This window comes from Equus quagga, chromosome 15 (assembly GCF_021613505.1).
Source record: "Equus quagga isolate Etosha38 chromosome 15, UCLA_HA_Equagga_1.0, whole genome shotgun sequence".
Lineage (NCBI taxonomy): Eukaryota > Metazoa > Chordata > Mammalia > Perissodactyla > Equidae > Equus > Equus quagga.
In genome coordinates this window covers 71,479,836-71,494,116 of record NC_060281.1, presented here as the reverse complement: position 1 = coordinate 71,494,116, position 14,281 = coordinate 71,479,836, and the positions used below count along the sequence as shown (strand labels likewise).

Here is a 14,281-nt window from a genome sequence, read left to right as displayed (position 1 = left end):
TGCTGGAAATATAGCAATGCATAAGATAGATACAAACCTCTGCCATCGTGAGCTTACATTTTAGTGGAGGCAGACAAAATGAAGAACAATACAACGTATTAGACAGTGAAAAGGGATATGGAGAAAAACAAAGCAAAGAGGGCCAGGGTCAGAGGTGAGGGGTGGAAGGGGGGCTAATTTGAAATGTAGAAGATGGGGACTTCATATTTGAGGAAAGACCCGAAGGAGGTGGGGCGTGAGCTGAGCCCAGACCAGTGTGGGGCTGAGGCTGCATCTCACCAGCGGGTATCAAAGCATAGACTGTGGGCTCCGGGGTCCCCAAGATCTTTACAGGGGAGGTCTGGGAGGTTAAATCTATTTTCAGAATAATTCTGAGACTTCATTTGCCTTTTTCTTTGTGTTAACATTTGGTCTGGTGGGTGAAACCGCTGGCACACGTCAGGGCAGGGGCTCCACAGCACACTGGCAGTCACTGGCCACACACTTATTAAAAAGATTACCAGCTTCATTTAAGAATATCTTTGATGAAGCAGTAAAAATTATTAATTTTATTAAAACTCTGACCCTTGAGTACATGTCCTTTTAATACTCTGTGTGACAAAATAGGAAGTATGTATAAAGTACTTCTGCTATATACCACAGGACGATGGTTATCTAAATGGAAAGCGCTCACGTGACCAAGTAGTGAGCTGAATTGGCCACTTTCTCCATAGAACATCATTTTATTTGAAAGAATGACTGATTAAAGAAAAAAAACTTATGGGTATTTGCATATTTTCTCAAAGACAAAACAAGTGAGCTTGTCAGTTCCAGAAAAATAATTTATGGTATTTGTTACAAATAACAAAATTTGAACTTTCAAACAAAAATCAGAATTTTGGAAAACTTACATTAGCCATCACAAACTGGACAGCTTCCAAGGAATACTGAAAGACTTTTCTGACGAGATTGGTGGAGGTATTAACAAACATGGTGGTTGTTTTTTTTTTACATTGTATAACGCTATGTGCCAATATTTGGAAAATCTGTATAACTCATGAGCCAGTATTTTCCAAATGATGAATGCATGATGTTACAACATCACAGAGGAGCCAATGAGCTATTCCAGGGGCAAGAAAGACTAATGGGTTTTAATGTAACAGGATGCAAAGTCCGTTGATACAGTTTCAGATTCCACATTGCAACTAACCTTTAAGAAACTGCCACCTGTTGAGTTCTGGTGGAGTATCAGAGAAAAATACCCACGGATATCTGAAGAGCCTATTAAAATACTCCTCCCTTTTCCATCTATCTATCTGTGTGAGGCCAGATTTTCCTCATATAGTTCCTCCTAAACAACATACCACAAGAGAATAAGAGAAGCAGCTACGAAAATCTAAGTCTTTTCGAATGAACCAGATAAGAGATTTACAAAAACATCAACAATGCCATTCTTCCTATTAATCATTTTTGTTTTGGAGGATGTAGTTATTTCTCATAAAACTGTTACTTATGCTAACATGTAGTGGGTTTCCTGTTATTTTTAAATGCATTAAAAATATTTTTTAAATTTCTCAGTTTTAATTTTGAATACAGTAATATTAATAAATAACCCACACAGGGGCCGGCCCCATGGCCGAGTGGTTAAGTTTGCACGCTCTGCTTCAGCAGCCCAGGGTTTCACCAGTTCGAATCCTGGGCGTGGACAGAGCCCCGCTCATCAGGCCATGCTGAGGTGGCATCCCACATGCCACAGCTAGAAATACACAACTATGTACCAGGGGGCATTGGGAGAAAAAAGAAAAATAAAATCTTTAAAAAATAAATAAATAAAAATAACCAACATAGACAAAAGCTCTTTGAGGTCCTCCTGATTTTTAAGACGGTACTGAGATCACAGTTTAGAACTGATGGCCTAGGCCATACACTCCTTGAGGATGGGCCAGGCCACCTGGGGCAGGGGAGCACGGGGAGACTGAAGCTGGGGGTGCTGGGTGGGGAACACCCAGAGGCCAGAAGACGGTCTGTGATGGGGAGTGGTGGGTGGGCAGGGGTCGGAGACTGACTGAAACAGGTGAGGAGAGGCAGAAGCAGAGGTGAAGCTACTGCAGGGGAAACCGAGGTCTCGGCTAGCAGGCAGATGGCGCTGGACAGTGGGAAGGGATAAAGTCTGGGAAGGAAGCCTCTTGGAGAGGGGCAGAGGGAAGGCTGGTTATGAGAAGAGGGAGACCCCAGCACATCAAGAGGTAAGGGCCTGGAAAAGGAATAGAGGTGGGCCTGCATGTGTCAGGTGGATAAAATGTGGCAGGAAGTGCCCTAACAAAGTGGAAAGGCCAGCAGAGGAGTAAGGAACCAAGGGTCAGGCCAAGTCTGCATTTGCCATCAGGTCCAGAAGCCATGTCAAGTTGGAGAGAGGAGACATACGAAAGTGAGGTTCCCTTCGACCAACACTCACTGTGCCAGGCACCGGCCTAGGCACCAGAGATGCAAAGAACAGGGGACAGCAGAGACAGGTTTCCGATAACTGGGCCTGAGACACTAGGGAAGATAGAGGGGCTGGAAGAGAACATAAAGCTAAAGAGGAGACAGTTCTGGGTTACTGAAAAATGCCACGTTTTAGGTGACACTGTTCTCAAAATCAACAGTCCCTATAGACGACCTCTCTTAAATCCTGACAAAATGCAATGGGTCACCCAGACCCTCGCTCCAGAAAAATGCACATCAACACATGCGCACAGAGAAAACTCTGTATTTAATTTCAAGGGGGCTTTCAAATTCCCTGAAATCTATTCAAATGACCTGGGGTACAAGTAACAACTAAAAACACAAGCAGTGAAACTCACAAACTTCTGCACAGTAAAGGAAACAGAGTAAAAAGGCAACCTACAGAATGGGAGAAAATATGTACAGGCCATATATCTGATAAGGGGTTAATTATCCAGAACATATGAAGAACTCCTACAGCTCAACAACAAAAATGCAAACAACCCAATTAAGAAATGGGCAAATGATGTCAAGAGACATTTCTCCAAGGAAGACATACAAATGGCCAACAAACATATGAAAAGATGTTGAACATCATTAATGTCAGCCAGATGTAAATCAAAATCATAAGGAGCTATCACTTCACACCCATTCGGATGGCCAATATCAAAAAACAGAAAATAACAAGTGTTAGCAAGGGTGTGGAGAAACTGGAATCCTTGTGCACCGTGGGTGGGAATGTAAAATGGAGCATCCTCTGTGGAAAATAGTATGAAGGTTCCTCAAACAATTAAAAAGAGAACTACCATGTGATCCAGCAATCCAACTCCTGAGTATAAACACAAAAGAATTCAAAACGGTGTCTCAAAGAGATATTGGGCACACTCATGTTCACTGCAGCATTATTCACAATAGTCAAGAGGTGGAAGCAACTTAAATGTCCGTTAACAGATGAACTGATAAAGAAAATGCAGTATTTTACATACAATGGAATATTATTCAGCCCTTAAAAAGAAGGAAATCCTGTCACCTGCTACAACATGGATGAACCTTGAGAACATCATGCTAAGTGAAATAAGCCAGTCACAGAAGGAGAAATACTGCATGATTCCACTCATATAAGGCATCTAAAAGAGTCACACTTAGAAACAGAGAGTGCAGTAGAAAGGTGCTGACAGGGGCTGGGGGGAGGGGAAGAGGAGCTGCTGTTCACTGGATATAGAGTTTCCACTTGGCAAGATGAAGAAGTTCTAGAGATCGGTTTGCACGACAACGAGCATATAGGTAGTACTACCATACTGCACACTTAAAAACGGCTACGACGGTAAATTCTATGTTACGTGTTTCTGACCACAATTAGAAAAAAAAAGGAAAAACAAAAACACCAGCAGTGTCTGCGTGGAGGGAGAGGCGGAAGGTGCCCCTGGGCTTGGAGGGGCAGCAGCGGCCAGGGAGAGTCTCACCCAACACCAGGCTGGGCCTGCGGGGAAGCTCATCCCGGGTCAAGGGTCTGTCCCTCCTGCAGTGGCTACTTTCCCATGGGAGAACGGAGATCACTATTCCCACAGGGAGGACCCTGGGGCTCCTGTGAGCAGTGCCTTAGGGAAGGCAGAGTGGGTGGGTGTGTGCAGGGGGAAGCACAGGCAGATGCCGGGACCATGCCAAGTCGCCCGTCTGCATCCACTGCCGGTCCTGGGGCAAAGCCAGATATAAGGCTGTCTGCAGGGGTTGGCCAGCCTCTCCACGAGCCCAGCTCCTGGGCTCCATAAATCAGTCCTCCTTATCTGGGGCAGTCCCCTCAGGAGGGCTACTGACCTTCCACCCAGACCTCTGACTTTGAAGGCAGGACAGGAAGGAAGGGAGGGCCTAGAACCGTCGTGAACTGGACCATAAATGTTGGCAACGGGGTCACAGACAGGACAAGCTGCCCTAACATCTTTAATGGCAGAGACTTCAAAGTACTCGGTCATCTAGGGAAGGAAGGAGTTCTAAGACCATCAGACTATCAAGAAAAAGGAGCCTGAGCACATGGCAGGACTGCCCCAGGACGTGCAACGTGGAATATGAAAACAGTACGAGTCCGAGCCCCCTTTCTGGGCAGACCAACAAGCAGATGAACAAACCAGCCTGGTGCAGAGGAAGGCGGGGTCTGGATTCAGGGGAGGGCCAGGGTCTGGGAGGAAGGAAGGGCTGCCACCTCCACTCCCGGGGGTGTAGAAGCGTGGGACCCTGCCGCATGCGGCACCCTTCTCAGGAAGGGGTGCCCCTCCGCTGCACTCACCGCGATGCACTGCCGCATAATGCAGCTCTGCTTCATCCGCCCGGGGCCCCCGAACTTCTTCATGTCCTTGCAGAAGTGGCACTCTCCACACTCCGTCCGCAGGCAGGCCTCGCACTTGCGGCATCGCGTCCGGCGCCGGCGAGCTCCCGCCGTCGTCCGGTTGGCGGCCAACTTCACCGCGGAGGCCGGGCCCAGCTTCCCCTTGGGCCGACCTACCGCCCGGTTCTGCAGGAGAACACACAGGACGGTGAAATGGGAGGCTGCAGGGCTGGCCATACCCCAGGAGAGGGTGTTAGGGGTTGAACTGTGCCCCTCAAAAAGATATGTTGAAGTCCTAACCCCAGTACTTCAGAATGTGACCCCATTTGGAAATAGGGTCTTTATAGAAGTAACCAAATTAAAATAAGGTCATTAGGGGTAGGCCCTAATCCAATATGACTGGAGTTCTTATGAAAGGGGGAAATTTGGACACAGGCACAGAGGGATGGAATGTGAAGACACAGGGAGAGGATGGCCATGAGACTGGAGTGATGCATTCTACAAGCCAAGAAATGCCAAGGAAGTTAGCAAACACCAGAAGCTGGAAGAGGCAAGGCAGACTCCTTCCCTAGAGACTTCAGAGGATGCAGGGCCCCGATGATGCCTTGATTTCAGACTGGTGGCCTCCAGAACTACGAGAGAACACGTTTCTGCTGTTTTAAGCCAGCCAGTTTGTGGTACTTCATTATGGCAGCCCAGGAAACCGACACAGAGGCACCTCTGCTCCTGATGGCAGCATGCTCTGGCTCAAGACCCCTCCGTGGCCCCCACACCTCAGGCCAGGCTCTGCTACCTGTGCTTCCCTGGAGAGGACCCAGTTGACACACTGCTTTCTTCCGGCAGCCCTCCCTGACCACCGTGCACTGGGTTAGGGGTGCCTCTTGTGGGCCCCCATCACAGCACTTATCACAACTGTCAGTTCTCCCGTGGCTCTTCCCTTTAACAGGGAGCTCAGGAAGGCAGTTATCAAGGGTGTCTTATCACCACTGCCTCTCAACAAGGCGGCTGGCACATAGCATGTGTTCAATAAACCAAACAAACCCCAAGAGATGAGACAGTAACCTTAAGGAAACTTGACTTCTGAAACCTTCTCTAAATGGGATCCAAAAGCTTCTTTCTTTGTGACTCAAAGGAAAACAGAGATAGGCAGGTGAACAGAAAGTGATGCTAAATGCCAAACAGAGGATGCCAACAACAGGTCCTGCCCTGAGGTTCTTACATCCTGGCCACCAGCTCCAGAGCCTCTTGCAAACAAGGATCTGTGGTGGAGCTCCTGGGCCAGCTGTTGAGGATGCTGCCGGGGTCCCACATGCACCGGGGATCTGAAGTGGGAAGGACCAGGATGGTCGAGTGTGTCTTGTCTGAAGCACCTTTATGAGCAGCACGAGTCTGCTGAGAAATGGTTTGTTCATCTGTCAGGGAGACACACTACTCCCCTCAAAACTATCTGAGCTAATTGGCATCTAACGCTTAAAGCCCTTCTCAGCCAGTTCAACAACCTTCAGTCTAGGTCCAGCCTTTTAATTTTAGTTGCTTGTCAGACTCAGATCCCTAAACAAAATCCCAATCCTCTTGTTAGCTCCTGGGCCCAGACATGTGGTTACTATGTACCGTAACAGTGAGGAGGGCCCTCCTGCCAGGAGGGCAACACCACAGGGGCTGCCGAGAAACTTATAACCACATCAGGAAGAAAAACAGTCCACCTTTTCCCGTGAATAAAGCCTCATCGTCATCCATTTTCTTCTGCAGTGCAGTGGGCCCTGCGGAAAAATCTCACAGACCCTGTCCCACACACACCTTTTGAAACTGACCCCTAAGTGGATCCTTCCCTCAGATTTATTTTCCCGACAGCCTGCAGCATTCAAGGAAACTGCAAAGTCTCTGGCGGCTGAGGTGCCCACCTCAGGAAGCTGGGCTGCCCTGGACCTTTATCCCGCTCAACTTGCTCTGCCCTCCAAGGAGGAGAGGGAGACGCGAGAGCCGGCTTCACTGGTCCATCTGTCCTCACCTCCCCCTGCCCTGACCCCATCGCTCCCACAAAGCCACTCCAGACTCACTCAGTCATGCCCACCCTCACCTCTGGGGCAGGCCAGCCCACGGCCTTGTCACCAGGGAGGGCCCCGTGGGCAGGCCTACACACCAACCAGCTGCCTGGGGGAAGGGGCTGCTCCAACACCAGTTATTCTTCCTTCAAGCAGTGAAGGGTCTCACAGGCCTCCTCATACCAGTCCTTATACAACAGTGAGGTCTGGGGTGCCCCTTGTCATGCAGCAATAACACCTTAAGCGTGATAAATCGGCCCACACATCATGTACGTCAGTTCAGGCCAGGTCTTGCTGCCAGATGAGTAATGAAAAAAAAAGAGAACAGTTTTCAGAGCCTTTGGATTTGAGAATGGCACATAAGGGACCGCTGGACTTGAAAACTCAGCAGCTGACCAAAGAGCAGCAAGGAGAGCCGGGTGGAGGCAACAACAACGAGGACGGTGACAGCAGTGAAGGTGGCTATTCGCTGAGTGCCTGCTGTTGTACTCATCATTTTACATGAAATTACCTATTATCCCAGTAATAACCCTAAGAGAGACATCACTTTTCAGATGAGGAAAGTGGAGCCAGAGGTTGAATGACTGGCCCAAGGTCAAGAAGGCGGCAGAGGATGTGCACACCCCCAAAGGGCATTCTGAACACTGTGAACCACAGTGATGTGCGGACAAGGAGGGCAAGAGTCCCTGAGAGTCCACAGAACTGACCCCACACCCTGGGATGGTTCACAGCCAGGGCCTCGACACCCTGTGTGACGGGTGCCAACAGGAGGGGCAGAGAAGCACACCTACTTCCAGACAAATGGAAATCAGGAAGGTTTCTGCCTCTCTTCACAGCCCGAAGACTTTCTGATAAAGACCACATGTCCTATTACCGATTCACTCCGCAAACCCCTGAAACATGGGCAACAAGGCTGGCGCTTCAAAGCCTCGAGTCAGGTAAAGAGAGAGCAGCGCACGGTCCAGCCTCCAAGGACAAAAGCAGAGGCAAAGGGCTCACACTCTGACCCTGGAGCAGGAGACTCCAAGGACTAGCTTCTTTGGTGAAAGACTGAAAAGAAAATTCCAGGAGTCCAAACACAGCTCTTCCCTCCCCCTCAGGAACGTCAGGTATAAACAGCCACTGGGCACCTCTGGACTTGTTGGCCATGAGGATAGTGTCTCTCAGAAGTAAAAACGGTGGGCCGATCCAGCCAGGGTCACAAAGCTTGTATGTGACTGTGGAACAAGCCCACGTCCCTGTGCTTTCCAAAACGCACTCCCAACCTATGGAAAAAAAGAAATCTGCCTGGATCTCAATGGCAGCTAAGACATCCTGGAAAAATGACAGAGCAAATGACAGACAGCGCCTCAAAAGAAGAGGTGTAAGGAGCTGCTGTTTCCGAAGACCTTGATTCAGGCCCTCTCCAGCCAGCTGCCAAATCCAGCTAGGAAAGCTGCCACCGCCTGCAGCTTCACGAGCCAGCATTTGTAGAAGTGGGCACAAGCTGGCTTGTCAGGAGTCAACTGAGCAACACCTGAAATGCAGGATCCTAATAAAGACCGCTGAGAAAATCAACAGGTAAGAAAGACATCAGAGAGTCTCTACTAGGGAAGGTGAACAAGCCTCTCAATTTGGCAAGAAAATTCTGTCCTAATCTCTTTTGGGTGACATCTAAAAGTTTACAAACCAATACTAGATTTTACTCTATCCTACCCTTGCCTCTATTTGTTTAAGTAACCAAGAACGCCTCTTAGTTAATTTCAGCATGAAATGTTCTCAGCAAAAGGCAGTGAGGGCATCCAACTTCTGCTTAGAACTGCAGGCCACCTGTTGATTTCTCAGTCCCGGATCCATATCCTCAGCTCTATCTGGTTAGGAAAAGCTAGAGTTCATATGCCCACACACCCAAATCTTAGTATTCCAACATCCTTTTTCCATCAGCAACTCATAAGTAATATGCTTACAAGAAATACTATTAAGGTAGTTCTCTCATTCATTCATTCCACAAATACTGAGTACCTCCTATCAGATCCTCCTCTCCAGAATATTCATGGGCAGAAACTCTTCAATCCCTCATCTCTAAAATACTTGGATAAACCTAAATTACTGGAAAGACATCCCATGTTCATGAATTGAAAAGACTTAATATCGTTAAGATGGCAATACTCCCCAAAGTGATCTATACAGATTCACTGCAATCGCTACTGAAATCCCAGCTGGCTTTTTTGCAGAAACTGACAAGCTGATCCTAAAATTCAAGTGAAAATGCAAGGGACCTGGAATAGCCAAAATAATCTTGAAAATGAAGAACAAAGTGGGAGCACTCACACCTCCTGATTTTTCAAAACTTACAACAAAGCTGAAATAAACAAGACAGTGTGGTCCTGGCATAAGGACAGACAAATAGATCAATGGAATAGAATTGATAGTTCAGAAATAAACCCTCACAATATTTATGATCAACTGATTTTTGACAAGGGTCAACACAATTCAGTGAAGGAATGAACAGTCTTTTCAGCAAATGGTGTGGGGACAAATGGATAGCCACATGCAAAAGAATGAAGTTGGACCTCTACCTCACAGTATAAACAAAAATTAACTCAAAAATGGATCAAAGACCTAAATGTAAGAGCTAAAACTATGAAACTCTTAGAAGAAAACATAAGAGTTATCATGACCTTGGATCAGGCAATGGTTTCTGGGATTTGACACCAAAAACACAGACTATAAAAGAAAAAAAGATAAGCTGGACTTCAAAATTAAAACTTTTTGTGCTTAAAAGGGCACTACCAAGTGTAAACGACCACAGAATGGGAGAAAATATTTACAAATCATACATCTGGTAAGCGTCTAGTATCCAGAATATATAAAGAACTCTAACAACTCAACAATAAAAAGACAAGTATTCCCAATTTTAGAATGGGTAAAGGATTTAAACAAATACTTCTCCAAAAAAGATATACAAGTGGGCAATAAGCACATGAAAAGATGCTCATTACCACTAGCCAATCAAGTATATGATCCACACTGGAGACTCATTCATTAACTCTCTCACCCACATACCCACCCCAGTGTTTTCTGGCTGTGAATTATGTACCAGATTCAATGCTAGGTGCAGGGACTACACCTCTGTTGTCTGTGTTCCCTATGCTCAAAGGCACTAGTCTGGGGGGAGAAAGACATGTAACCACATAAATGCAATGCAATGTGATGATGATAATATTTATTGAAGTAACCACTCTCTTCAATACCTTTATCAATAATCTGTGAGGTACGACTTATTATTATCTCCATTTAGAAAGGAGGAAACTGAGGCACAGCACAGTTAGCTGCCCAGTGTCATACTGTCAGTAAACAAGAAGCTGAGATATGACCCCAGGCGGCGGCTCTAAAGCCTGAACCCTGACATGCTGACCCAGAAGAAATGCATCTCACTGGGAAGGGAGGTTAGGAAAAGTGTCACAGACACAGGAGGTGGTGACTCAGGTGAGTCTTAGAGGGAGAATGGGACTCTGCAGGCCAAGGGTAGGGGTGGGGTTAGGGAGTGGATATTTTAAGCAGAAGGAAGAGTAAGATACAGATGTGAAACTACACGACACATTCAAGGAATAGCTTGATATGGCTGCTGGAATACAGCCCTGAGGTGGCAGAAGCCCAATTCTGTAGAGCCCCATACACCACATTAGGGAAATGGTGGCCCTAAGAGTAGTTCAAGGACTTCACATGCAGGAGCAACATGATTGTATTCCGGCAACCGTGTGGAGAGTGAATATTTTTAGGGCAACGGGCAAGATGAAAGGCAGGGAGATGAGTTGAAAATACTTCAGTAGTCCAGGCTCAAGATTATGAAGGCAGAAGCAGAGGCCGCAGACGAGGAGATGATTCAGGCTGTTTCAGAAGCAGCCCTGGGTTTCAACAACCCAAGAGGTTGACTAACATGGGGTACACAGGCAGGAAGAGTCCTAAGAGACTCAGAAGCTTCTGGCTTGACCAACAGAACAAGGGACTTAGGAGAGGGCAGAGAACAGCGACTCCACCATAGACACGTGGCAACTGAGGGACCCAGGGCACATCCAAGGAAGGCGGAGCAGGCAGGAGGGACGGGAGCTGAGATACACAACAGGGAATCAGCGCCACAGCGTTAAACTAGTTAAATCCGCGAGGTTGCCCAGGGAGAACAGGGAGAGGGGAAAGAGGGCCCTGGACAGCGCCTTCAGGACTAAAAACATTTGAGGGCCAGGCAAGAATGAGCAACCTGAAGAGCCACTGCCAGAAAGGCAGGAAGAGCAGCAGGAGGTTGTGGCATCTCGAGCCAAGGAAGAGTTTCAAGAAGGGAGCAGGCTGGAGTTTCAACTGTCAAGAGGAGTCAGTGAGAAAAACAGTAGAACGCGGCTGTGTGTTTTTACTATCAAGATAGTTCAATGTTTCCCACCAAATTACCGTAACAGCAGCACAGTGACACTTAGCCCAAGGGGTAGCTATGGCCCCCCAAACAGCATGGAATTCCTTGTCATGCTAATGTTGCATCCTACTGCATACCATAGATTTATTTCAGTATTATGTCTGTTTCCAAATCTTCCGGCATAATGGACAGCCAAAGAAAAGCTGGATTTTAGCAGCATCACGGGCCCCTTAGCACACACCTGTAGAATCCAGGGAGGGCTTCCGTTTGTTTATATAGTGACGGTAAAGAGCAAGGGAATAAAAACACACAGAAACCCAGTGGGTGGGAAGACCTCTGGAGAATCTGAGGAAGGCTAAGGACCTTTTTCCCCAGAAAAATGCACAGGCATAAAATCACAAAACTTTTGCATATAATTTCTGGAAGGTTCAGGGAACCATCTTAAAATTTCACTGTGTAAGAAGCTATAATGAGTAACACAGTGGTTAGGGCTGCATAAATTTCCAAAAGATTTTCTTCTTCATAATTTCCTAAATATTACTATTTTTATTATTTTAAATAAGCAACAATCATTTTTATAGGAAAAAAGAAATAAATGTATTTTCACTTCAGGGGTTAAAAGAAACAAGATAGGGGTCGCCTGGTGGCATAGCAGTTAAGTTCGCACATTCTGCTTCAGCAGCCCAGGGTTCACCGGTTCAGATCCCGGGTGTGGACATGACACCGCTTGGCACGCCATGCTGTGGTAGGTGTCCCACATATAAAGCAGAGGAAGATGGGCACAGATGTTAGCTCAGGGCCAGTCTTCCTCAGCAAAAAGAGGAGGATTGGCGGCAGATGTTAGCTCAGGGCTAATCTTCCTCAAAACAAACAAACAAGATGGAACAAGAATTCTTCTCACCTAACAGCCCTTCTTTAAGGGGCATCTCCACAAACTCAAAAGCAGAGCTGAAGAATTTTCTGACACATTCTGCACTGGAGAAGCAAATGAAGTCCATAGGAGAAGTCCCAGCTAAGGGTGGGCATTGGCAGACGGCGTGCAAGGGGTCTCCTCCTACCCACCGTCACCCCCTTGCTCCAGTCCCACAGGCTGCAACGTCGGGAGCAGGGGAAACCCTGGCTGCTGTGGAAAGGTATGGGGCAGACAGGCCAGCCCAGAAGAACAGGCCGAAGGAAGCCCAATGCTGCCCAGGACTGGACACCAGCCTCGAGTGGGGATGGGAGAAGAGCACAGACTTTTAAGGTGGAGCAGGAAAATTCTGATGAGGGGTGGGAGTGAGGGGCTGGGCAACAGTGACTTCCCAGCGGCTGCCGCGGGCCTTTTCGTGCAGCAGGTGGGCGAGTATACCTGCCTGCCCGCACTCCAGGACTTCCACCTGTCCTCCCTCCAAAAGGGCTGCTCCTCTGCTGTCAAACCCATTCCGACAGGGTGGGGTGGAGGCCGCAGGAGTCAGACCTCCTGAGCCCTCCCAGAAGGAGACTTATTTAGAGAAGACTGGGTTCTAGAGCCTGCAATCTGAAGACTCCAAAGACTTTGGCTCTCATGTGGAAGAAACAAATGCCTTCAAGGTCCTTAGAGAAAGCCACTCTCCTCCGGCCCAAGAAATCCCAGGGCTGAGAAAACCGGTGAGGAAAGGGTGGGGGGAGGCTGGCAGCAGTGAGCCACAGCCTGGAGTGTCCCTAAGAGCAGGTTACTTTCGCTGACAACTGTCTTCTCTGTTGGGACTGTAGGAAAAACCTGCTGCCCACGGATCTGGCTTAGATGTTATCTCCTTCAGTGCACCTGAGTGGAAAAAGTCGTTGTAAAGTGAATATCGCAACCTCGAGAACGTTGGTTGTTAACAACTCCCGAAGTGCCACGACTGGCCGACTGACCAGAGGAGGAGGAAAGAAAATCTGGCTACAGGGAGTACAGGTCCTCTCCTGATGGAAGTGTCTCAGGAGTGGCAGGACCTGAAAGCATGGTTTTAAGCCCAGAGACACCCGAGGTGCTGTCTCCTGCAGTGTCAAAGATTGTATCTACCACAGGCCATAGGGTGTGGCCAAATTAACAAAACAAAACAAAACAGGTAACAGGAACCTCAATCCTGGAATACCAAAGCACAGTCAACGCTGAACACAAGAGTCTCATTAAGGACCAGATGCCACAGAAATGGTAAACTGCTGGCAGGGATCAGACAGACCGAAATGAACCGAAAATTCCAAACCAAGACTTGAAGTGTGAACTAAGCAGCAGTAATTGAGAGCCACTCACCGAAGGTGCTACTGACTCGAGAGAAGTTCCGAGCCCAAACCGCCTGGGTTGTCTCTGGCTGAATCCAAGCCCTAAAACCATGAGATTCAGGAACACCTCACAAGGTCTACGTGGCTGAGAAACGTCCAGCAAAACTGAGAAGACAACACAACTTAACTTTGTCAAATGAAACCACGGAATAAAACGTCAGCTCCGACTTCAGTGCGGCAGAGGTGGCGCTTCCTCAATCCCACCTAGGGGCGGGAGACAGACGCGTCCACAGCTCGGCCTGCACGTTCCCCAGCCTCCCTATTGCACCTAGGAGACGCGCCCCGGACTGGAAGCAAGCATCTCACTCGCCAGCCCCATGCCCACAGCATAACTCAGCCCGTCCACCGCTTAATTCCCCGGGCGACTCCATCCAGCCCGCGTCCTGGTGCAAATACCGTGCCGATTATACTTCGTAAAACCTCAACTTTCTTCCCCCGCTTCCTAGACACGAAGCTTCCCGGAGCAAATTCGTGCCGTAAACACACCCAGGGCTTTGTTTTATACACGCATCTCTCCCCCCGGTCCCAGGAGAGCTTGCTTTCCCTTCTAAATCCGACCGCGGCCACACGCTGCCATCTGGGGTCACGGCTTCCTCCCGCCGCCGCGCGGAGCGGACTCGCCCGGGTTCCGGATTCCCCGCGCCGGCCGCCGCTCGCACCCCTTCCTGTCTCCGTCTGCCCACGGCGGGCGCGCGGCGCCCAGACAAAAGCTCGGGCCGTCGGGCCCACGGGCCCCGGGCGCCCTCCGGCCCAGACGCCAGGGGTCCCGGTGCAACTTCGCCGACGGAA

General features: G+C 48.5%; 1 protein-coding gene across 10 annotated transcripts in view; it reads right to left on the bottom strand.

Annotated features, from left to right (window-relative positions):
- KDM2B (lysine demethylase 2B) overlaps positions 1 to 14,281 on the bottom strand; it is a 120,025-nt gene that overhangs the window by 15,884 nt on the left and 89,860 nt on the right. For all 10 annotated transcript variants that reach the window (XM_046639705.1, XM_046639706.1, XM_046639707.1 and 7 more), the window contains one exon: positions 4,745 to 4,969. In XM_046639705.1, the coding sequence (XP_046495661.1) occupies positions 4,745 to 4,969 (225 nt within the window). The remainder of the gene's footprint in view (positions 1 to 4,744; positions 4,970 to 14,281) is intronic.